Source organism: Oncorhynchus masou, chromosome 23 (genome assembly GCF_036934945.1).
Source record: "Oncorhynchus masou masou isolate Uvic2021 chromosome 23, UVic_Omas_1.1, whole genome shotgun sequence".
Lineage (NCBI taxonomy): Eukaryota > Metazoa > Chordata > Actinopteri > Salmoniformes > Salmonidae > Oncorhynchus > Oncorhynchus masou.
In genome coordinates this window covers 63,528,028-63,552,676 of record NC_088234.1, presented here as the reverse complement: position 1 = coordinate 63,552,676, position 24,649 = coordinate 63,528,028, and the positions used below count along the sequence as shown (strand labels likewise).

At 44.0% G+C, this 24,649-nt stretch overlaps 2 protein-coding genes across 8 annotated transcripts in view; one reads left to right on the top strand and one right to left on the bottom strand.

The window, feature by feature from the left end:
- Positions 1–9,697, bottom strand: part of LOC135511180 (methylcytosine dioxygenase tet3-B-like) — a 74,610-nt gene extending 64,913 nt beyond the window's left edge. For 2 of the 3 annotated variants that reach the window (XM_064932791.1, XM_064932793.1), the window contains exons 1-2: positions 8,815–9,100; positions 4,975–7,766 (exon numbers count right to left, since the gene is read on the bottom strand). In XM_064932791.1, coding sequence (XP_064788863.1) covers positions 4,975–7,575 — 2,601 coding nt within the window. In that variant the 5' untranslated portion in view covers positions 7,576–7,766; positions 8,815–9,100. Of the gene's footprint in view, positions 1–4,974; positions 7,767–8,814; positions 9,101–9,645 lie in introns of those variants that run through there. The other variant, XM_064932792.1, reaches the window with a different exon arrangement.
- LOC135511181 (solute carrier family 25 member 16-like) lies at positions 9,379–24,448 on the top strand. 5 transcript variants are annotated; one of them, XR_010451220.1, is made up of 7 exons: positions 9,380–9,796; positions 10,214–10,348; positions 13,682–14,206; positions 14,401–14,522; positions 14,884–15,030; positions 15,770–15,868; positions 16,478–24,448. XR_010451220.1 is itself a non-coding variant. In XM_064932798.1 (6 exons), the coding sequence occupies exons 4-6, from the start codon at positions 14,080–14,082 to the stop codon at positions 14,747–14,749; spliced, it is 348 nt and encodes a 115-aa protein (XP_064788870.1). In that variant the 5' UTR covers positions 9,379–9,796; positions 10,214–10,348; positions 13,682–13,774; positions 14,018–14,079; the 3' UTR covers positions 14,750–14,790. The 5 variants fall into 5 exon arrangements, 4 of the variants coding, with proteins under 4 accessions (XP_064788870.1, XP_064788869.1, XP_064788867.1 ...); XM_064932798.1 differs by lacking the exons at positions 14,884–15,030; positions 15,770–15,868; positions 16,478–24,448 and adding an exon at positions 14,651–14,790 and having other exon boundaries at positions 9,379–9,796; positions 13,682–13,774; positions 14,018–14,206; XM_064932797.1 differs by lacking the exons at positions 14,884–15,030; positions 15,770–15,868; positions 16,478–24,448 and adding an exon at positions 14,651–14,790 and having other exon boundaries at positions 13,682–13,774; positions 14,009–14,206.
- Positions 24,449–24,649: the final 201 nt, after the last annotated feature.

The window sequence follows — 24,649 nt, the reverse complement described above, 5'->3', positions numbered from 1 at the left end:
GGGTCGACACCCTTCTGACTCTCCAGGTCACACACCTCTCAGTATCCTTCAAGCAGTTGCAGAGACAGCAGCAAGCTAGAGATCTTCTCGGATCCCAAAATTGAGATCCAAACCTAATTGAATCCGTTCAATTCCTAACCGACCCAAACAGGATCCGGTCATTGTTTTAGAAAATCAATGTCCGATTTGGATACAAGGTTGACCAGATTTGACCAAAAACATATCTGAGCTGAGAAAGAATCGGATCCAAATTGGTCTGTATCCAACCCAAATTGGTCTGTATCCAACCCAAATTGGTCTGTATCCAACCCAAATTGGTCTGTATCCAACCCAAATTGGTCTGTATCCAACCCAAATTGACCCGAAAGATGTAAAATGCAGCTTTATTGCGGTGCAAGCCAACAAAATTGTTTTGACTTGTATGGCAGTGAAATTTATCATGCATTTTCGGTTGTATCTAAAATAATTGATTTGTGTTGTACAGCTTAATATTTTCATGACCTCCCTATAGTATGACGGAGAACATTATGACGTTTTCTTATTTCTGCTGACCAAATATCTTAATGTATATGATCATAGCCTGACTGAGAGCAGCGAATAGTTCAGTTTAGTCTGTAACCTAATACTCTGTAGGCCTAATATTTTACTGAGCAACATTACAATCTAGCCTATTTAACAGTATTAATAAACACTGATTTAGACTAAAGGTAGGCTATAGCCTGTTTGACCAGCATGCATTCTCATGTAATTTTCAACGTTTGGGATTTGTAGGTCTAGGTAATTATTCCTGCTATGACAACACTATAATTGGATGTAGAATAGTGTGAGGTTTTCAGAGATCTCTGTTAATTTTGTTTCTGTTGACCACATGTTTTAGATTAGAGGATTGTTATGTGGTGATTTTACGATGCAAGCAAGTGCTGTGTGTTAGACATATTTTGGTAGGCTATTTCAATAACTCAAGTCTAACTCATCAAATCAAAACAAATTGTATTGTCACATGCGCCGAATACACCTTACAGTGAAATGCTTACTTACGAACCCTTAACAAAAAATGCAGTTTTAAGAAAAATAAGAGTTAGGTAAAAAAAATAATAATAATAATAATTAAAGAGTAAGAGTAAAATAACTGTAGCGAGACTATATAAAGGGGGCACCGGTACAGAGTCAATGTGCGGGGGCAAGGGTTAGTCGAGGTAAATGCAAAGAGTCTGGGAAGCCATTTGATTAGCTGTTGAGGAGTCTTATGACTTGGGAGTAGAAGATGTTAAGAAGCCTTTTGGACCGAGACTTAACACTCCGGTACCGCTTGCTGTGCGGTAGCAGAGAGAACAGTCTATGACTAGGGTGGCATGAGTCTTTGACAATTTTTAGGGCCTCACTCTGACACCGCCTAGTATAGAGGTCCTGGATGGCAACCGCTTGGCCTTTGACTGCAAGGCACTACAGAGGGTAGTGCATACGGCCCAGTACATCACTGGGGCCAAGCTTCATGCCATCCAGGACCTCTATACTAGGCGGTGTCAGAGTGAGGCCCTAAAAATTGTCAAAGACTCATGCCATGACAATCTCCTTTGTCTTGATCACATTGAGGGAGTGGTTGTTATCCCGGCACAAAAAGTTAATTGTTGTCGGTGATCAGGCCTAACACTGTTGTGTCATCGGCAAACTTAATGACAATGATGTGACCATGCAGTCATGAGTGAACAGGGAGTACAGGAGGGGACTGAGCAAGCACCCCGGAGGGGCCCCCGTGTTGAGGATCAGCGTAGAGGATGTGTTGTTACCTTACCCTTACCACCATCATGTCAACTGTGATATCTGTCAGCATAAAGATGAGTGGCAAATGTATGTGTTAGTTTCGTGGCTTTCGTTCAAAATAAATAATACATAAATACAGAGTTAACGACACATTAGGTTAGAGCATGGGACTAATAACCGAAAGGTTGCAAGATCCAATTCCTGAGCTGACAAGGTAGAAATCTGTTGTTCTGCCCCTGAACAAGGCAGTTAACCCACAGTTCCTAGGCTGTCATTGAAAATAAGAATTTGTTCTTAACTGACTTGCCTAGTCAAATAAAGGTTAAAAAAAACATCTGACCATTTTGTTGCTCCCAGCCTATAGACAGAAACTAAAACAGGAAACGCCGGTGCTCAGGTCTGTTCAGCGCTGGTCCGACCAATCTGATTCCACGCGTCAAGATTGCTTTGATCACGTGGACTGGAATATGTTCCGGATAGTGTCGAACAACAACATTGATCTATACACTGATTCGGTGAGCGAGTTTATTAGGAAGTGCATCGGTGATGTTGTACCCACGGCGACAATTAAAACATCCCCAACCAGAAATTGATGAATTGATTGATTGATGGCAACATTCGCAAAAAACTGAAAGCGCGAACAACTACTTTTAATCAGGGCAAGGCGACCGGAAACACGACCGAATATAAACAGTGTAGCTACTACCGCCGCAAAGCAATCAAACAAGCTAAACGTCAGTATAGAGACAAAGTAGAGTCGCAATTCAACGGCTCAGACACGAGAGGTATGTGGCAGGGTCTACAGTCAATCACGGACAACAAAAAGAAAACCAGCCCCATCGCGGACCCCGATGTCTTGCTCCCAGACAAACTAAACAACGTCTTTGCTCGCTTTGAGGACAATACAGTGCCAACGACACGGCCTGCTACAAAAACCTGCGGACTCTCCTTTACCGCAGCCAACATGAGTAAAACATTTAAACGTGTTGAACCCTCGCAAGGCTGCTGGCCCAGAAGGCATCCCGAGCCATGTTCTCAGTGCAGGACATATTCGATCTATCCTTATCCCAGTCTGCTGTTCCCACATGCTTCAAGAGGGCCACCATTGTTCCTGTTCCCAAGAAAGCTAAGGTAACTGAGCTAAATGACTATCGCTAAATGACTATCACCAAGTAGTACTCACTTCGGTCATTATGAAGCCACTGTTCCTAGGCCGTCATTGAAAATAAAAATTTGTTCTTAACTGACATGCCTGGTTAAATAAAGGTTAAAAAAATATATAAAAAAATAAAAATCCTCAACACTGGGGCCCCACAAGGGTGCGTTCCCAGCCCTCTCCTGTACTCCCTGTTCACCCATGACTGCGTGGCCATGCACACCTCCAACTCAATCATCAAGTTTGCAGACGACACTACAGTGGTAGGCTTGATTACCAACAACGGCGAGACGGCCTGCAGGGAGGAAGTGAAGGCCCTCGGAGTATGGTGTCAGGAAAATAACCTCACACTCAATGTCAACAAAACAAGGGAGATGATCGTGGACTTCAGGAAACAGCAGAGGGAGCAGCCCCCTATCCACATCGTAGGGACAGTAGAGGAGAAGGTGGAAAGTTTTAAGTTCCTCGGCCTACACATCACGGACAAACTGAAATGGTCCACCCACACAGACAGCATCGTGAAGAGGGTGCAACAGCGCCTCTTCAACCTCAGGAGGCTGAAGAAATTTGGCTTGTCACCAAAAACACTCACAAACCTTTACACACAAACCTTTACAGACGCACAATCGAGAGCATCCTGTCCGGCTGTATCACCGCCTGGTACGGCAACGGCTCCGCCCACAACCGCAGGGCTCTCCAGACGGTAGTGAGGTCTGCACAACGCATCACCGGGGGCAAACTACCTGCCCTCTAGGACACCTACAGCACCCGATGTCACAGGAAGGCCAAGAGCCACTGTCTGTTCACCCCGCTATCATCCAGAAGGCGAGGTCAGCACAGGTGCATCAAAGCTGGGACCGAGAGACTGAAAAACAGCTTCTATCTCAAGGCCATCAGACTGTTAAACAGCCATCACTAACATTGAGTGGCTGCTGCCAACATACTGACTCAAATCTCTAGCCACTTGAATAATTAAAAATGGGATGCAATAAATGTGTCACTAGCCACTTTAAACAATGCCACTTTATATAATGTTTACATACCCTACATTACTCATCTCATATGTATATACTGTACTCTATATAATCTACTGCATCTTGCCTATGCTGTTTGGTCCATCGCTAATCCATATATTTATATGTACATATTCTTATTCATTCCTTTACACTTGTGTGTATAATGTAGTTGTTGTGAAATTGTTAGATTACTTGTTAGATATTACTGCATGGTCGAAACTAGAAGCACAAGCATTTCGCTACACTCGCATTGACATCTGCAAACCATGTGCAAACCATGTGTACAGTCGTGGCCAAAGGTTTTGAGAATGACACAAATATTAATTTCAACAAAGTGTGCTGTATTTAGATATTTTTGTCAGATGTTACTATGGAATACTGAAGTATAATTACAACCACAGTTGTGAAGCACAGTACCCTTTTATTTCTCATATAGTAGTAAATCAATCCAATCTCACCGTCCAGAACAATCTATCCTCTCCAACTGACCCCGTCCTTTTCTATCCTCAGCCCTTTACATGCTCTCTCTCCTCCCACTTCATTTCACTACATATTTTGGAGAACCCAGAGCACACACACACACACACACACACAGACACACACACACACAGACACACACAGACACACACACACACACACACACACACACACACACACACACACACACACACACACACACCATAACTGTCACGGACCAACAGACTACGCCTCACGTATCCTCTCAGTCAGTCCATAGCATAGCATCGCCACAGGCATATGACAACTTAGAGAAGTAGTGACAATAACAAGCTGGCTTTAGACTCTCTGTGGCTTTGGGGTCAGTTGCAGTTAGGTGACTTTCTCAGCACGTACAGTATTCTCTAAAGAAGGGTCAATTGACTTGGTCAAATTTACCTTAAGGTCTGCTTTTAAATTCCTTATAATGGTTATACACAAGTGAATAATACAACGTTAAAAAGTTATGAGGTTTATAAGGAGTTTATAAGCAGCCTTTTCCAGTTTTAGCCTAAAGTTTACTCTACACCTTAGAGAAAACCTTACCTGTGTAGATGTTAGTGTGAGCAGTGACATTGGCCTCCTCTTCCTCAGCTCCATACACTTCCTCAGTTTACAGATCTGGTGTCCAGTCCTGCGGTTCAGACAGCAGCTACACTGGCCACAGTTAATCTTCCTTAGGCACGGCTCACACCCTCCACACCTACTCCTCTTCTTCCTCTCCCTCCTCTGGATGATCCGTGGGGTTCGGGGTAGAGACGGGTGTCCCAGGTCAAGGCTAGGGTGTCCAGGGGGGCTAAGTTCCCCATATCCAGTCTCTGACTCAGTGTCGAAGGAGTAGGAGGATTGGGTGCTCTCAGAGCTGCAGGAGAATGAGAATGAGAACTTGGAGCTAGAACTCTCCTGTTTAGGGATGCAGGAGGTCTTTGGCACTGAACCCAGATCAGTTACAGATACAGATGCAATACCTGTGTTTGGTTCAGACCCTGTGTTTGGTTCAGACCTTGTGTCTGTGTTTGGGAGTGATGGTTGTGGCTCATCTTGGTTGTACTTGTTGTGAGTCATTGGACCAGAACCCAGGTCACAATCAGAGACAGATACAATGTCTTTGTCTGGTTCAGACCCAGTGGTGAAGACGTCTTTCTTTGTGTATGGGAGTGATGATGATGATGGTGGTTCTTCTGGGTAATTGTTGTGGTTGTTTGACAATGGACCCAGGTCAGGTACAGACACAGTGATGGGGACCTCCGCGTTGGTGTACAGGTCTGACGATGATGATGCAGATGATGAAGATAATTTTACATTGAGGTGATTGGATGACTCTTTGGTCTCTTTGTCCACTGGTCTGAGAAGTTGTCTAGCCTCTGGAGAGACAGGGCTCTCTGGGCTTTGACCGGGTGCTGGGTTCGCTGGGATTACACACAGGGACTTGTGGGGTTCACTGAGGAAGGCAACTGAGAGACTTAGTGATACTGGGTGCACTGAGGTCGTCTGTGATGTCTCATGGAAAGTAGTTGGGACTTTTAAAGGTTTATGGATTTCAACAGTTTGGGTAGGTTGGATTAGTTTTGCACCTTGGTTCAGAACCTTAATGTCATGTGACATTGTGGGGTGAAGTGTAAAGGTCGGGTGAGGATGAGGGAGAGTGGGTGACACCAGGTCTGAGGTAGCTGGTTCAGCGACAGATGGGGGATGGACAGGTGATTGCATCATCAACACATCATCCTGCAGAGGTGGCTTTTGGGGCTGAGAGACAGACATACTGGAGCTTGTGTCTGGAGGTCTACTGATAACCTCTCTCTTCTCCGGTCTCTCGTCTTTCTCCTCTCTTTCCACCCCCTCTGCTTTCTTCTTTTCTTCATCAGTCTTCTCTCCTTCCTCCACTGCTTCCTCCTCCACTGCTTCCTTTCTGTCCTTCTCCAACCTCTCCCCTCCTCTCTGCTCCTCTGCATGAGTATCTCTCTCTCTCTGCTCCATCTCAATCTGCTCAGCCCCAAGGTTAATCTTGGCTTTGTCTTCACCTTTAGGGACGACTGACACTTCCTGCCTCTCATCACTGGTAGAGTCACCAAGCTCATGGCTCTGGTAGAATTGAGCTGAATTGCCCTCACTAATATTATTGACTAGTTTTTCCTGTTGTTGGTCAACACTGATGGGGTCATTGAGCTCAGAGTTGTTGCCCTCACCACTATGGCTGAAAGGCTTATTGTGTGGGTCAGTACCAACCGCGTCACCATTATGGGCAACTAACTCTTCATGTTTGTCATCACTTGCTGAGTCATCAGTTCTCAGGTTAAGAGGTTTGCCCTCACCATCATGGCCGACTCCTGGCTCCTGCTGGTCAATACAGGAATGGTCATCAAGTTCAGTCCTCTGGTTAGGTTTGCCCTCACTATCATGGCTGACTCCTGGTTCCTGCTGGTCAACACAGGAAGTGTCATCAAGTTCAGTCCTCAGGTTAAGAGGTTTTCCCTCACATTCATGGCCGACTCCTGGTTCCTGCTGGTCAACACAGGAAGGGTCTTCATGTTCAGTCCTTAGGTTAAGAGGTTGGCCCTCACTATCATGGCTGACTACCTCCTTCTCTTGGTCAATCATACTAGGGTCTATACTACCAGGGTCAGACTCCTCAGGTCCTTGCTCAAACCCTCTTTCGCTCCATCTCTGACCCCTTGCTCCTCTCGCCCCCCTCCCTCTGGCTTTCTTCCCTCCCCTGCTAGGCTTTACCGTCAGGGGAGGAAACTTCTTGGAGCACCCCATGCCCCGTAAGGACATCCTGCGCCCCGGCGGATCCTCTCCCACCCCATGCTGGAGCAGAGGATTACCCCGGCTCCTTAGCCTCACTGATCCTGTTACATGCACAGGGGCATGGTTAACCCTACCAGGGGACCCCCCCGGGACCTGACTGCCAAGCCTGCCAACCCCACTCCTCCCTGGGCTTCTGGCCGGCTGGGCCTGGGTCCTGGTTGTGGATCTTCGGGGTGGTTTTGGTGTCGACTGTGGGCTCTCAAAGGCTTTTCCTCTAAACTTACTGGAGTTGGAGATCTGCCTCTTGGCGGTGGTGGTGGTGGTTGTGGGTATCACCTTGCAGCCATTCCTTGTCTGTGGTGGGGGTTGTCTCTTAGGGGGTTTGGGAGTAGGAGGCATAGTGGAGGATGTGAGAGGGCAGAGATGGGGCAGTCGGCATGGGAACCAGGTGAATGGTTGTTCTCAGCTGTGCTCCAACTTCAACTTTTTTTTTCTCTCTTCCTTAATTTTTTTGAGAGTGGATTACTGGCTTACACTGACACTCATATGTTGATTTATTTTCCCACCATGTTGAAAACCTGTGCAAGGACCTGGAGGGAATTGATAAAGAAAAGAAAATATATGTTAAAATAACTGTCTGTTTCTCTATTAGTGCACTATGTAACACACCCAAACATGTCCGTGTTTGACTGACAACACTAAGGAGAAAACTTTTTTATTTTCCTAACAAAACATGCCTGGTCACACGTTTTTTTTTGTATGTACTGGGTATAATAGAACCCAATTGTATAATTTGTAGCAGATGTTTAGAAATCTTGAACTGCATGGTGTTGCATTCGGCAATGAAGCGTGTGACTGCAAATAGAACATGTATGAGGTATCAGGTGTTACTATATGGGTTAGTTGTATAGTGTTGAAGATTGTCGAGTTACCAGCCCTCTTTCACTTTCAACTGATCATGTTCAATAAACTCGCCTTGTGAGCCCACTTTAGGCTACTGCAGTTTTCCCTACTGTGTCCCTTTAACGAAAGGAATGGCGCCGGGCCTGCCGTGCCAAATACGGTCCGTATTTGGCTTAGCCGACTAAACAGTTTACAACACACAACACCTTGTCAAAGCAATGATCCGTGAAGTAGAGACATGCTTATTACCATGTAGTTAACATATTACACAATAACCCTTTCCTATAAATAAATGATTAATTGCAATATCAATAATATATTTGTATTATTAATCAATATGCTAAAATCTCCAAACGCTCCTTCTTCTTCCGCATGGCGGTGGTATTTATTTTGTATCTAGGCTAAGCCATTTAACAGTTAAAAGGCAGAAGTGAAGCCCTTTAAAAAGTATAGGCTGCCACACAACACCGGACTTGGCTCGCGGCCTACTTTTTTACTGCACGAGTTTCAGACGGAAGCGTAATGACAATGTTGTAACCAGCTTGCAACACTTTTGCCGCGTCGAGTAGATTTTTTTGCACTTGACCGAATGTCCGAAAAATATCGAGTATTTGACACTCGTGGCATTGGATGGCTGGCTAAGCTATTCGTGAATGTCACAAATAACATACGTGGTGTTGGTTTAGATGTTATTTACACGTTGACTTTAAAAGGCAGCTCAAATACTTTACATACCAGAGAGACAGTTGCACTGTCTGAATTGCTAATAATATTCCACTCCTGATAGACACTGACGATCATTGTATTGGTTTCACTCGGAAAATATGGCTGGTTAGTAGCTCTTCTTTACAACGCTGATACATTGACACAATCTACCAATAGTGTTTTTATCAACACGTATATAGCCATACTGAATAAAACACCATTTAAAGCGTAAATCCTTCTTGTGTCAATCCATTCGGGGAAGCCCTCTCTCCCTCCTCTCCCAGACGCGACCTACGGTCTCGAGTCAACTCAGCTCTGGAGTGAAGAGTCATTGGGAAAACCTGGAATGGAGCATTTGTCTACTTTCTCTTATGAGTAGAGGAAACAAACTACTATCAAACTACTTCAAACCATAGATAACCTTTAACAAACTAATGTTTTGCTTCATATTCTGTATGGTTTACAACTGTGTAATAATAACAGCTTTAAAAATATGTTTTAGAACTGTGTAATAATAACACCTTAAAAACACTAACCTGCTCCACAAGAGTACTATCTGACCCTATATGTAGGAAATTATTAAGTGTTTAGGCAGTTGTTTACATATTATTAATTGACACATTTATGGTTTAATTATGCCGTTTTTATTATTTGCCAATGACGTCATTCGCATGAGACAGTGGATCTGTGCACATGAAGGGCACCAGTTGTTTGTGATCATAAAAACATGTGCCTTAACCCTTCATACATACATTTAACCGGTAGCCAGTTGTTTTTTGTATTGCTGTTTGCCTAATCACATTCCGCTATTCTTTAACTACGCATTTCTCGCAAAAAATAGTGACCAGAAACTGAACTCACAATTGTCGCTCGGTGAGGTTGTCTCCACGAGTGCCCATCAGGCAGGTTTCTTCGGGGAATCAGGAAGCGACGGAGGCTTCCTGCAAATGCTAACGCTGGCGAGATTTGTTTTGCAACGGTTGTTCATCTGACAGTGTTGACCTAGCAGTGGGTAAGATGGCTAATATAAGTTATTAGTACAGCAACAGTCGATTGAACTGTGAGTCAGTGTTTGAACAGTCCATTCAATAGTAGAGATTCGAAATTGTAGCTAGTTGACTATTTAACGTTCATCTGCTAGTAACGGTAGCACGATAACTCGACTTCAATGACAGCCAGCTACTACTAGCTATTTTTTTTGTTTTGACACGTGACTAGCCAGCTAACCAAATTATGTATTGATTATACATTGTTTTAGTGATCAACAGTTTACGGACGTTATGCCTCACATAATTATGTGCCTCTCAAGGCAAGGCAGAATGTCAGTGTTAGTAAGTTATATTGTTGGTCTGATAATGACGTCGAGCGTTGTCCTTTTTAATGTTGGGTGAGAATGTAATGTAGCTGTTGTGTTTTTTTCTTTGCATAGTTATGGATGCATTCGGGTCCTGATTGAACATAACACATCATGGCAACGGACGATGCAGTCTCACCCGTGGTCGTCCTGTGATCCCCGACCACACTCAGGGGGACTATCACCTTGTCCTCTCCTTCGTAGCTGGAGGTAAGGCTGGAGGTAAGGGCGGAGGTAAGGGCGGCTGGAGGTAAGGGCGGACGTAAGGCTGGAGGTAAGGCTGGAGGTAAGGCTGGAGGTAAGGGCGGAGGTAAGGCTGGAGGTAAGGGCGGAGATAAGGACGGAGGTAAGGCTGGAGGTAAGGGTGAAGGTAAGGGCGGCTGTAGACTTCACTAGTGATGATAATACAGAAATACAATACAGAACATACAGTAGTACACATCCAGTGACACAAGCCCTGGTTCTGATGAGCTGCATAGTGTGCAGGCAATTCATCCGGCAATAACAGACTACTATCATCTAAATTAAAACTCACCAGAGATCCAGAAGAAATGGGTATCTACAGAGTTCTGACAACTTAAACGCCTAGACCTTGGCAGAGCGATATAGGCATAATGAGTTTGTGAGTAGGTTTCACAAACCCAGATTAAGCTGATTTGTCTTGGACCTGGATTAAAAAGCATGCTCAATGGCGATTCTTTTTAGTCCAGGACTAAGTTTAAAGCTGAAATCCGCACCACTGTTCAGTCAGCCTCAGGTGAAACAGCACTGTTCAACCCCAGCGCATTTGTTATTGTTTTTGTGTTGTTGATGAAACGGAGGAGAGGAGCATCCAGAATTCTGGGAAAACAAAATGGCGTGCAATGATGTCCGAGGGAAAGAAACGGTGTTGGTTGTTTGTTGCATAAACGGCTGGATACCAGCTTTAATGCAGGTTAGGGAAACTGGCACAGAATGTGCAGGTTATTATTTATATACAAATATAGATACAGTGCCTGGAGTAGAGGTCGGCCGATCATGATTTTTCAACGCCGATATTGATTATTGGAGGACCAAAAGAGCCGATACCGATTAATCGGCTGATATTACCGATTAATCGGCTGATAACAATACTGAATTAACACTTATTTTAACTTAATATAAAACATCAATAAAATCAATTTAGCCTCAAATAAATAATGAAACATGTTCAATTTGGTTTAAATAATGCAAAAACAAAGTGTTGGAGAAGAAAGTAATATGTAAAAATGTTAACGTTTAAGTTCCTTGCTGAGAACATGAGAACATATGAAAGTTGGTGGTTCTTTTTAACATGAGACTTCAATATTCCAAGGTAAGAGGTTTTAGGTTGTAGTTAAGTATATAGTATTTATAGGACTATTTCTCTCTATACCATTTGTATTTCATATACCTTTGACTATTGGATGTTAGTATTGCCATTGTAACAGTATAGCTTCCGTCTCCCTCCTCGCCCCTACCTGGGCTCAAACCAGGAACACATCGACAACAGCCACTGCTCCACAAAAGCCGCGGCCCTTGCAGCGCAAGGGGAATAACTTCTCCAAATCTAAAAGCGAGTGACGTTTGAAACGGTATTAGCGCACACCCAGCTAACTAGCTAGCCATTTCACACTGGTTACACCAGCCATTAGGCTGATAGGCTTGAAGTCATAAACAGTGCTGTGCTTGCAAAGAGCTGCTGGCAAAACGCACAAAAGTGCTGTTTGAATGAATGATTACAGGCCTGCTGCTGCTCAGTCTGACTGCTCTATCAAGTCAGACTTAATTATAACATAATAACACACAGAAATAAGAGCCTTTGGTCATTAATATGATAGAATCCGGAAACTATCATTTTGGAGAAAACAACTTTTATTATTTTAGTGAAATACATAACCGTTCTGTATTTTATCTAACGGGTGGTGTCCATAAGTCTAAATATTCTTGTTACATTGCACAACCTTCAATGTATGTCATAATTACGTACAATTCTGGCAAATTAGTTCACAATAAGCCAGGCAGCCCAAACTGTTGTATATACCCTGACTCTGCGTGCAATGAACGCAAGAGAAATGACACAATTTCACCTGGTTAATATTGCCTGCTAAACTGGATAAGTAGTTATAACTAGTGATTATGATTGATTGTTTTTTATAAGATAAGTTTAATGCTAGCTAGCAATTTACCTTGGCTTCTACTGCATTCGCATAACAGGCAGGCTACTCGTGGAGTGCAATGGTTAGAGCGTTGGACTAGTTAACTGTGCGGTTGCAAGATTGAAACCCCTGAGCTGACAAGGTGTAAATCTGTCCTTCTGCCTCTGAACAAGGCAGTTAACCCACAGTTCCTAGGCAGTCATTGAAAATAAGAATATGTTCTTAACTCACTTGCCTAGTTAAATAAAAGGTCTGTTGTCTATACAGTAGATACAGTGCCTGGAGAAGTCACATGACGGTGGTCAAGGTCTGTTGTCTATACAGTAGATACGGTGCCTGGAGAAGTCACATGACGGTGGTCAAGGTCTGTTGTCTATACAGTAGATATGGTGCCTGGAGAAGTCACATGACGGTGGTCAAGGTCTGTTGTCTATACAGTAGATATGGTGCCTGGAGAAGTCACATGACGGTGGTCAAGGTCTGTTGTCTATACAGTAGATACGGTGCCTGGAGAAGTCACATGACGGTGGTCAAGGTCTGTTGTCTATACAGTAGATATGGTGCCTGGAGAAGTCACATGACGGTGGTCAAGGTCTGTTGTCTATACAGTAGATACGGTGCCTGGAGAAGTCACATGACGGTGGTCAAGGTCTGTTGTCTATACAGTAGATACGGTGCCTGGAGAAGTCACATGACGGTGTCAAGGTCTGTTGTCTATACAGTGGATATGGTGCCTGGAGAAGTCACATGACGGTGTCAAGGTCTGTTGTCTATACAGTAGATATGGTGCCTGGAGAAGTCACATGACGGTGTCAAGGTCTGTTGTCTATACGGTGGATACGGTGCCTGGAGAAGTCACATGACGGTGTCAATGTCTGTTGTCTATACAGTAGATATGGTGCCTGGAGAAGTCACATGACGGTGTCAAGGTCTGTTGTCTATACAGTAGATACAGTGCCTGGAGAAGTCACATGACGGTGTCAAGGTCTGTTGTCTATACAGTAGATACGGTGCCTGGAGAAGTCACATGACGGTGTCAAGGTCTGTTGTCTATACAGTAGATACGGTGCCTGGAGAAGTCACATGACGATGTCAAGGTCTGTTGCTATAACTGTTTGTGTGTATCATCATCCATCTGCCAGTTATATTGTGGCTATTACTCTGTTCTATCTGTAACTAAGATTGTCTTATTAGTCAGATGGTGAACATGGAAAGAAACCCCATGACCTGTCCAAAGTGATGTAATATGCATTTATCCAAACTAACGTGTTTCGGGTCTGGGCTCATCCAACAGATAATTCTTCAGATTAATCTAATGGTTATTTTACTTAGTCTAGCCCAGATATGCTCATGTTGAGGGTGTCTGTATCTGTCTGGGTGTGTTTAGGTGTAGCAGGATGAAGTGCCAAATACACCATCGCTCCTCTGGACAGAGTGAAGTTCTTACTGCAAGCCAACAGTCCCCACGACAAAGACCTGGGTAAGAACTAGATAACTCTGCTGCGGTGGAAGTGTTACTGAACATGTAAACATGTGTTTTGTCAGTTGGTTTGTCAGTGTCACTCGTGTATCACCCCTCCCATGGACATCTGACACAGGTTTTCCTTCTTCTACCACCTGGTTGCAGTGAAAACTAAACTATGACATCCCTCCACACAATTATCTCTTGCTTATTTCTCTCCTTCACTCTCTCTCCCCTCCCTCTCTCCTCGAGGTTTGGTAGCTACTCTCCGTGTCGTGCCAAGAAAGGAGGGTTACCTGGGGCTCTATAAAGGCAATGGGGCCATGATGGCCAGGATATTCCCCTACGGAGCTATCCAGTTCATGGCCTTTGACAAATCCAAGAAGATCCTCAGTAAACAGCTGGACGTCTCTGGACACATCCACAGGCCCGTGGTCGGTGCTATGGCAGGTGAGAGAAGATCCGTGGTGAAAAGGGCCTCTTTCATGGCAGGCAGGGAGAATCCAGAAAAGACAAACGGAGGCTTGTATAATGCAGAGAAGATACCTCCTTACTCCTGATTATTTTTCCACAACAATAGTTTCAACAAAACACCAACAGTTGTTGGTTAGTATATTTTATCTTACCATGTTATTGTTGCTCAGGGATGACAGCAGTGATATGTACGTACCCTCTTGACGTGATCAGAGCCTGTCTGGTTTACCAGATGAAAGGACACCATCACTACACGGGCATCAGAAATGCCTTCCAGACCATATACCTAAAGGTATGCTATTTTATTTGTTCTGACCTATCCCTTTATTTGTCTTTCAGTTTCACATTCAACCTGTTACCTGTGTTTGTGTTTCTCATTAATTGATTCTCAGTGGTGGTGTTTATTTTTATTTTTTAAAGGAAGGAGGCATCCCTAGCTTCTACAAGGGACTGATCCCAACTCTTATAGGCATGACTCCAGATGTAGGTGAACACACACACACACACACGGTGTTGTGACCCTCCCTCCCTCCCTCCCTCCCTCCCTCCCTCCCTCCCTCCCTCCCCCTCCCTCCCTCCCTCCCTCCCTCCCTCCCTCCCTCCCTCCCTCCCTCCCTCCCTCCCTCCCTCCCTCCCTCCCTCCCTCCCTCCAGGGTTCTTGTTCATTACCTTCAGCACGTTGAGGACTTCCCAGAGATACTGGGACGACCGTCCTCAGACAACCCAGAGGTGCTGGTGCTGTAGACCAACGTCAACCTGCTCTGTGGAAGGAGTGGCCGGAGCTGTCCACAGACCATATAGTAGGTTGATTGATTGACTGATTGGGTGTTTGACTGATGGATTGATTGGTTTTAAAGACCTACCCTCTTCTCTTCTCCCTGTTCCCCTCTTTTCTTCTACCTCTACGTGTTCCCCTCTTCTCCTCTCCCTGTTCCCCTCTTCTCCTCTCCCTGTTCCCCCCTTCTCCGTCTCCTCTCCATGTTCCCCTCTTCTCTTCTCCACCCCCTTTTCACCTCTTCGCCGTCTCCTCTCCCCGTTCCCCCCTTCTCCGTTTCCTCTCTCTGTTCCCCTCTTTTCTTCTCCACCCCCTTTTCACCCCTTCTCCGTCTCCTCTCCTTGTTCCCCCTTCTCCGTCTCCTCTCCTTGTTCTCCCCTTCTCCGTCTCCTCTCCCTGTTCCCCCCTTCTCCGTCTCCTCTCCTTGTTCTCCTTGTTCTCCCCTTCTCCGTCTCCTCTCCCTGTTCCCCCCTTCTCCGTCTCCTCTCCCTGTTCCCCCCTTCTCCGTCTCCTCTCCTTGTTCCCCCCTTCTCCGTCTCCTCTCCTTGTTCCCCCCTTCTCCGTCTCCTCTCCTTGTTCCCCCTTCTCCGTCTCCTCTCCTTGTTCCCCCTCCTCCGTCTCCTCTCCTTGTTCCCCCTTCTCCGTCTCCTCTCCTTGTTCCCCCCTTCTCCGTCTCCTCTCCCTGTTCTTCTCTTCTCCTCTCCCTGTTCCCCTCTTTTCCTCTTCTCCCTGTTCCCCCCTTCTCTTCTCTGTCTCCTGTCCAGAGTACTCCTCTTCTCCATCTCCTCTCCCAGCTATCCTCTAGATGTTGCCTGGAGAAGGATGCGGTTAGGAGTGGTGCTTCCTGAATCTGACGAATGTCGGTAAGTGGCGCCATTTAACCCTTCCTCTCCAAACACAGGGCTCTTATTAAAAAAAAGTATATACCCCTGCACATATAATCTAATGTATTACGATCTGAAAGGCAAAAGGACCCTGTTTGAATACTTAGAAAAATCGCTTGGCAATAGGAGTTTTGTGGAGTATGGGTATTATTGAGTCGTGCCTTGCCGTGCAGTCATGAGTGAACATGGTTGGTCCTCAAGGAGACTACAGCATACCAGGCCTGCCTTTCACAGTTCACCCTGCTGCACCGTGGCAGTGGAATTACTCCAGCACCTGATACTCCGTAATGATTTACTAGACAACCTCCTCTCTTCCAGTAAGACTGTTGAGTTACTATGTTCTACTCCATACAATGAGGGCTTGTGTGTCTGATGATGTCATTCCCGAGCCTGTGTGTACGTCTCTGTCTGTATTAACCAGCCAAACAGACTGGCACTGGCAGAATAACCTGTTCCAAACATCTCTAACTGATTTTTATCTTTTATTATCATGTAATTAACATATTACAATGTAATTGATAAATACGTTCCTGCCAAGCACTGTAAAATAAAGCATAACTTTGTCTTCCCACTTGTCTCCCTCTACAGTACCCTGACCAAGACTCTTGTGTACAGTCAGTATGGGGTGAAGAAGGGTCTGTACAGAGGCCTGTCTCTCAACTACATCTACTGTGTGTCCTCACAGGATGTGGCCTTTATCACCTATTGGTTGATGAAGCAAACCATCCACCTCAACTAGCTGCTCCCTCACTATCCATCTCTACCCTTCATCGTTGCATTGCGGGACTGAGGCACGTTCACTGGGGATAAACGTTCTGAAAAGTTTAGAAAGATCCCTAGCAGCTGTCTCAAAACAGCCTGAACAAGAGCGTTCTCTGGGGCTATATGTTCTGAAATGTTAAGGGAATATTGCCTATTAGATATGTTAATTTGCCCTAGTAAACGTTTTCAGTTTTAAGGAAGTCGGCTTCCATTCGGAGGTGTTGACCCCTGCTACCAGAGGCGGCCATTGTGGCTCAGCCACTGGAGCCCAGCCTAGTAGCTGCTTACCCCAGTCGGAAAGCAGAGGAATGCTAGGCGCTGGGCCCCATGGCAGTGCTAATCCAGTGCCCATGTCTGTGTCTGCGCCTATAATGTTGTGCTGACAACACCCCGGCAACTATTGCCATGGATACGTATAGACAATGGCTTCCATAGAAACCCAATTATATACACTGCTCCCCCATCCTACCCCACCACCCGCCCCTAAGAAGTCACCCAGCCAATGACGGAGGGGAAAGTCACACCGGACAATCTGGCTTATCCAATCGGAGGCCTTCTTTTCCTCATGTACCTACTGTTGTGAGTACAAATCTAGACACATAATCAACGAGACAAGGATTTAAATGTGTAGTATGTCAGTTATAAAAGTCCAGATTCAACTATCGAACATTTTATGAGAATAAAGAAACACTCCCCAGGCTTGTGTTGAACACAGAACTGTACTTTTTGAGCAGCCTAATAAGTCTAATAGAATCCTAATGATAAAATCCCACATCAGTTTGTTCAAAACTGAACATAATTTATTTTTTATTTTGATACTCCCAAAAAAGTCTTATTGTCTGTCTGACATCGAAACAGGTTTGCTTTCTAATTTGTTCACCCCATGCAGTTTAACAGATGTGTCTCTGTAGGAGTGTTGTGTGTGTGTGTGGTGTGTGTGTGTGTGTGTTAAAGCATCCGTTCAGCTTTCAGTGTGTAGTGTGTCTCTTGTCTATGGTGCAGGTTAGATTCAGGGAATGAGGCCGTGATTTACTATTGAAGCGTGCAGAAACAGTTATGTCTCATTCTAATGATGTTGTGTATCTACCGGGAGGATTTAGAATTTATAGAGATTTGTGTCTATGAGAGTCCAAGGGACTAGTATCCAGTGGGGTTGCAAAATTAAACTTTTCCAAAATGCTCAGGTTTCCCAGACATCCCAGGTACAGGATGGAAATGGAACACGTTGGAATTTGTCAGCTACTGAGATCTAGACACTAGCATAAATAAATACATGTAAGATGGTGCTATATAATTTGAAGCACCCAAATGGAAACCTGAGTTAAGCACTTCAGGAAGAAACTTGCACTTGGAAGACGTGGATGTCTATTAAGGCAGCCCCCCGCACCTCTCTAATTCAGAGGGGTTGGGTTAAATTCGGATGACACATTTCAGTTGAATGCATTCAGTTGTACAACCTGCTAGTTATCCCCCTTTCCTTTGGCTCTTTTGTGTTTATTTATGATAGTGTAGTATGACTCTGTCCACAAGGGGTCAGAAATGAGTCCGTAATATATTTAGCCACAACAACAGCCTGCCCTGGATGTAACTGGACTTTACATTACCATGCTGAATCAAAATCAAATAATGTATTGATCACATGCGCCGAATACAATAGGTGTAGGCCGTACCGTTAAATGCTTACTTACAAGCCCTTAACCAATAATGCAGGGTTTTAACAAAGTAAGAGAAAATGTGCTAAATAAACTAAAGGAACGATAGCCTCATTATTGTTATTTAATGTGTTACTATGTACAAAGCCTTCATACCCACTACAGAGGTTTCTGTAATCTTATCAGTCCATTGTTATCATGATGATCCCCACACTGGAGTGCCTTATGAATATGGGCCATGTTCTTATCTTGTTAAGCCAAATGATGTAAGGAAAGAGGAAGTAATGAGAATCATATGTACGCTACTGGTCAAAGGTTTTACAACACCAACTCATTCAAGAGTTGTTCTTTAGTTTTACTATTTTCTACATTGTAGAATCATAGTGAAGACGTCAAAACTATGAAATAACCAAATCAAATTTTATTTGTCTCATGCGCCGAATACAACTGCTGGAGACCTTACAGTGAAATGCTTACTTATAAGCCCTTTACCAACAATGCAGTTTTAAGAAAATACAAAAAAAAGAGATTAGAGTAACAAATAATGAAAGAGCAGCGGTAAATAACAATAGCGAGGCTTTATACAGGGGGTACCGGTACAGAGTCTATGTGCGGGAGTACCGGTGTCGAGGTAATTGAGGTAATATGTAGGTAACAGTTATTTAGAGTAGCAGAAGTGTAGGGGGGGGGGGGGGGGCAATGCAAATAGTCTGGGTAACCATTTGATTAGCTGTTCAGGAGAAGCTGTTTAGAAGCCTCTTGGACCTAGACTTAGCGCTTCGGTACCGCTTGCCATGCGGTAGCAGAGAGAACAGTCTGACGAGGGTGGCAGGAGTCTGACAATTGTTAGGGCCTTCCTCTGACACCGCCTGGTATAGAGGTCCTGAAAAGCAGAAAGCTTGGCCTCAGTGATGTACTGGGCCGTATGCACTACCCTCTGTAGTGCCTTGCGTTCGGAGGCCGAGCAGTTGACATACCAGGCAGTGATGCAACCAGGATGCTCTCGATGGTGCAGTTGTAAAACCTTTTGAGGATCTAAGGACCCATGCAAATTCTTTTCAGTCTCCTGAGGGGGAATAGGTTTTGCCGTGCCCTCTTCACGACTGTCTTGGTGTGTTTGGACCATTCTAGTTTGTTGGTGATGTGGACGCCAAGGAACTTGAATCTGTCAACCTGCTCCACTACAGCCCCGTCGATGAGAATGGGGGCATGCTCAGTCCTCCTTTTCCTGTAGTCCACAATCATCTCCTTTTGTCTTGATCACATTGATGGAGAGGTTGTTGTCCTTGCACCACATGGTCAGGTCTCTGACCTCCTCCCTATAGGCTGTCTCTTTGTTGCCTGGCCGTGCAGTCATGAGTGAACATGGAGTACAGGAGTGGACTGAGCACACACTCCTGAGGGGTCCCCGTGTTGAGGATCAGCGTGGCGGATGTGTTGTTACCCTTACCACCTGGGGGCGGCCCGTCAGGAAGTCCAGGATCCAGTTGCAGAGGGAGGTGTTTAGCTTAATGATGAGCTTTGAGGGCACTATGGTGTTGACCGCTGAGCTGTAGTCAATGAATAGCCTTCTCACATAAGAGTTCCTTTTGTCCAGGTGTGAAAGGGCAGTGTGAAGTGCAACATAAATTGTATCATCTGTGGATCTGTTGGGGCGGTATGTAAATTGGAGTGGGTCTAGGGTTTCTGGGATGATCTTGTTGATGTGAGCCATGACCAGCCTTTCACAGCACTTCATGGCTACAGACGTGAGTGCTACGGGTTGGTAGTCATTTAGGCAGATTACCTTGGTGTTCTTTGGCACAGGGACTATGGTGGTCTGCTTGAAATATGTTGGTATTACAGACTCAGACAAGGAGAGTGAAAATGTCAGTGAAGACTTGCCAGTTGGTCAGCGCATGCTCAGTGTTACACGTCCTGGTATCTGTCTATCCTTGCGGCCTTGTGAATGTTGACCTGTTTAAAGGTTTTACTCACATCGGCTGCGGAGAGCGTGATCACACAGTTGTCCGGAACAGCTGATGCTCTCATGCATGTTTCAGTGTTATTTTGCTTGTCTGGTAGGCTCATGTCACTGTGTAGTTCTCAGTGGAATCATGTAGCACACATGGAATCATGTAGTAACCAAACAAGTGTTAAACAAATCAAAATATATTTTATATTTGAGATTCTTCAAATAGCCACCCTTTGCCTTGATGACAGCTTTGCACACTCTTGGCATTCGCTCAACCAGCTTCATGAGGTAGTCACCTGGAATGCATTTCAATTAACAGGTGTGCCTTGTTAAAAGCTCATTATTGGAATTTCTTTCCTTCTTAATGTGTTTGAGCCAATCAGTTGTATTGCGACATGGTAGGTGCGGTATATAGAAGATAGTATGGACTTGGTCTTTTACCAAATAGGGCTATGGCAAGAACAGCTCAAATAAGCAAAGAGAAAAAACGACAGTCCATCATTACTTTAAGACATGGTCAGTCAATACAGAACATTTCAAGAACTTTAAATGTTTCTTCAAGTGCAGTCGCAAAAACCATCAAGCGCTATGATGAAACTGGCTCTCATGAGGACCACCTCAGGAATGTTAGACCCAGAGTTACCTCTGCTGCAGAGGAAAAGTTCATTTGAGTTACCAGCCTCAGAAATTGCAGCCCAAATAAATGCTTCACAGAGTTCAAGTAACAGACACATCTCAACATCAACTGTTCAGAGGAGACTGTGATTCAGGTCTTCATGGTTGAATTGCTGAAAGAAACTGCTAGTAAAGGACAACAATAAGAAGAAGAGACTTGCTTGGGCCAAGAAATATGAGCATTGAACATTAGACTGGTGTAAATTTGTCCTTTGGTCTGGAGTCCAAATTGGAGATATTTGGTTTCAACCGCCGTGTCTTTGTGAGACGTGATGTGGGTGAACGGATGATCTCCGCATGTTGTATTTCCCACGTGAAGCATGGAGGAGGTGTGATGGTGTGGGGCTGCTTTGCTGATGACACTGATTGATTTAGAATTCAAGGCACAGTTAACCAGCATGGCTACCACAGCATTCTGCAGCAATATGCCATCACATCGGGTCTCAATAGTCTAAAGTCACTTCTTTTGCCAATCTGCTTTCCTTCAGCTGCACTGAACGAGCTGGTTAGGTAAACACTACTTCCTGGTAGGCCGCTTCCATACTGCTTTCAGCTATCCTGTGTTTTCAGATCAGTGGAGAGGATGGAGAGGATTTTGTTTCAGTGGACAATTTAAAATACATAAAAAATGTACACCCGGTAACAGATACATACCATTAACTGTCAACGATATAAACACAAAGTTGAAAGACTTGTTTCTTACTATTGAGATGCATCCTCTAACTTCCCCGAAGGCCAAGCAACACAGGACTTACATGTATGTTACCGGGCTATAAAAAAAGATGAGGCCATACTCTCTTTGGAGCACTGATGCTCTGTCCCAATGCACATGTCTCCTATTGGAATGTTTACCACTGTCCCAATGCACATGTCTCCTATTGGAATGTTTACCACTGTCCCAATGCACATGTCTCCTATTGGAATGTTTACCACTGTCCCAATGCACATCTCTCCTATTGGAATGTTTACCACTGTCCCAATGCACATGTCTCCTATTGGAATGTTTACCACTGTCCCAATGCACATCTCTCCTATTGGAATGTTTACCACTGTCCCAATGCACATGTCTCCTATTGGAATGTTTACCACTGTCCCAATGCACATCTCTCCTATTGGAATGTTTACCACTGTCCCAGTGCACATCTCTCCTATTGGAATGTTTACCACTGTCCCAATGCACATGTCTCCTATTGGAATGTTTACCACTGTCCCAATGCACATCTCTCCTATTGGAATGTTTACCACTGTCCCAATGCACATGTCTCCTATTGGAATGTTTACCACTGTCCCAATGCACATCTCTCCTATTGGAATGTTTACCACTGTCCCAATGCACATCTCTCCTATTGGAATGTTTACCACTGTCCCAATGCACATCTCTCCTATTGGAATGTTTACCACTGTCCCAATGCACATCTCTCCTATTGGAATGTTTACCACTGTCCCAATGCACATGTCTCCTATTGGAATGTTTACCACTGTCCCAATGCACATCTCTCCTATTGGAATGTTTACCACTGTCCCAATGCACATCTCCCCTATTGGAATGTTTACCACTGTCCCAATGCACATCTCTCCTATTGGAATGTTTACCACTGTCCCAATGCACATCTCTCCTATTGGAATGTTTACCACTGTCCCAATGCACATCTCTCCTATGGGAATGTTTACCAATGATTTCTCCCAGCCCACCCATGGCACGGTAGCTAAGCCCTTAGCCTTCACCTATTAAGTCAATCTCATCGATGCTCAGACTTTATTCTCTATGGTCTTTTGTACAAGATTTGTTATTTTGGCGCTAGGAAACTTTATGCAATCATTTTTTTATTTAACCTTTATTTAACTAGCAAGTTGATTAAGGACAAATTGTTATTTACAATTACGGCCTACCCCAGCCAAACCTGGACAACGCTGGGCCAATTGTGCGCTACCCTATGGGACTCCCAATTACAGCCGGATGTGATACAGCCTGGATTCGAACCAGGGAATGTAGTGACACCTCTCTGCACTGAGATGCATTGCCTTAGACCGCTGTGCCCCTCAAGAGCCGTGTTTAGTCGACTGAAACCAGGGTTATGTTCAGCAGTGTAAACGTGGGAGAAAACATTTTGTCAAATGCAAATGACAGATTGAGGTAGCATCTTTTCTGTTTCACAGCGTTTCATCCCATTGAGGTGCCTGCTGAATGTGACCTTGTTGAAACAGTTTTGTGAATCCTATCATGGGTTTAAGACATGATTGTCTCAGTTAATGTATGTACTTAGGGTGAGATTGGTTGCATTGATAAGTGGAGCACCTGAGATGTCTGCATTGAATGTATTAATGTGTTTATTCTGTAGACCTAAACTATGCTTTTGAAACGCTACGGGCCAAAGTCCTTAAGATCTATGCTTGTAACTCAAATGTTCATGTAAATCTTCATTTACATCATTACTTGGTTCAGAGTTAGGGCCAATTCCATTTCAATTCAGCCAATTCAGGAAGTGAACTGAAATCCCAATTCTAATTATCCTCATTGAAAAGCACATGTCGGTTTACCTGCTGAATTGAAGAGGAATTGAGCCAAACCTTGTCAGAATTCAGGCCTAAAGGGAACATATCAACTCACTGCTGCTCAATATATCCTGACAGTAGTTTACACATGACCTATCCTAGCCTGGTTAAAACAGACTAAATAAACACTGCTCACCTTACCGTATGGACGATGGTGAGTACAGCGTTATGTCTTGTGTAACCAGGCTAGAACTACCCCGTCTTCAGATCCGTTTATTTATGATGATATTCTAATAATATATCAGGGAAGGAATGGTTTATTTATTTTTATTTATACATCAATTCTTGTCAGTTTCTTGTTCTGATTTTATAAATGATAAAAGATCAGAATTGTGTTAAAATGTTGTATGTTATTGAGTCATTTTAAAGGCTGTTATTTCTCATACAGAACTTATGATTTGGTTGGTTGTTAGGAATTTTATAAATAAATGACTAAACAATATCCCCATTTTAAATGAAACTGTAACTAAGTAAACTATACCCTGTTTTATTATATCTGATTAACAATATGAGTTCATGAGTGAGGGATTGTGGAGCCTGAAACAGAGTAATTACATTTAAATCAATACCATTCCAGCCAGGTTGGAGGAGATTAGGAGTAAGGATTTTTAAGTAAGCAGAAAAGGTCTTTAAACTATGGGTGAACCGACGAAACTTAGCTCTGGGGTGTTTTAGATAAGGCAGTGAGTGCATTCCCAGGTTTTCTGTTAACTAGAACAGTCAGCTAAGTGGTGATCGATAATGGTGAGGGGTCAAGAGTTAATTCAGTTATATAGTGTGTCCTGTGTGTGCGCTAGTGAGACGGAATTAACTTTTAAACTTGCTTTGTCTTGGTCGGGAGGAGGAGATTCATTCACCAATGACGTCAAATTTTGTATATAAACTGTTGTTCGTGGTTACACGAAAAACTGTTGTTCGTGGCAGCGCGCTCCGAGAATAAATACTATTATCTATTTTTGATAAGACTCGTCTCTGTCTATTTTATGCAAATAAGAATCTTTCAAATTCTCATTAAATAGACTAAGTGAATTCAATTAATGAAAACATATTGGAGAAAATGAAATTACAGTAACATTGGTGTAGTTTACTCATCATGTAAGAAATGTATTGTTACCTTAACAAATAGGTTACATAAATATATCCAGGCGAAACCTGTTATTAAGG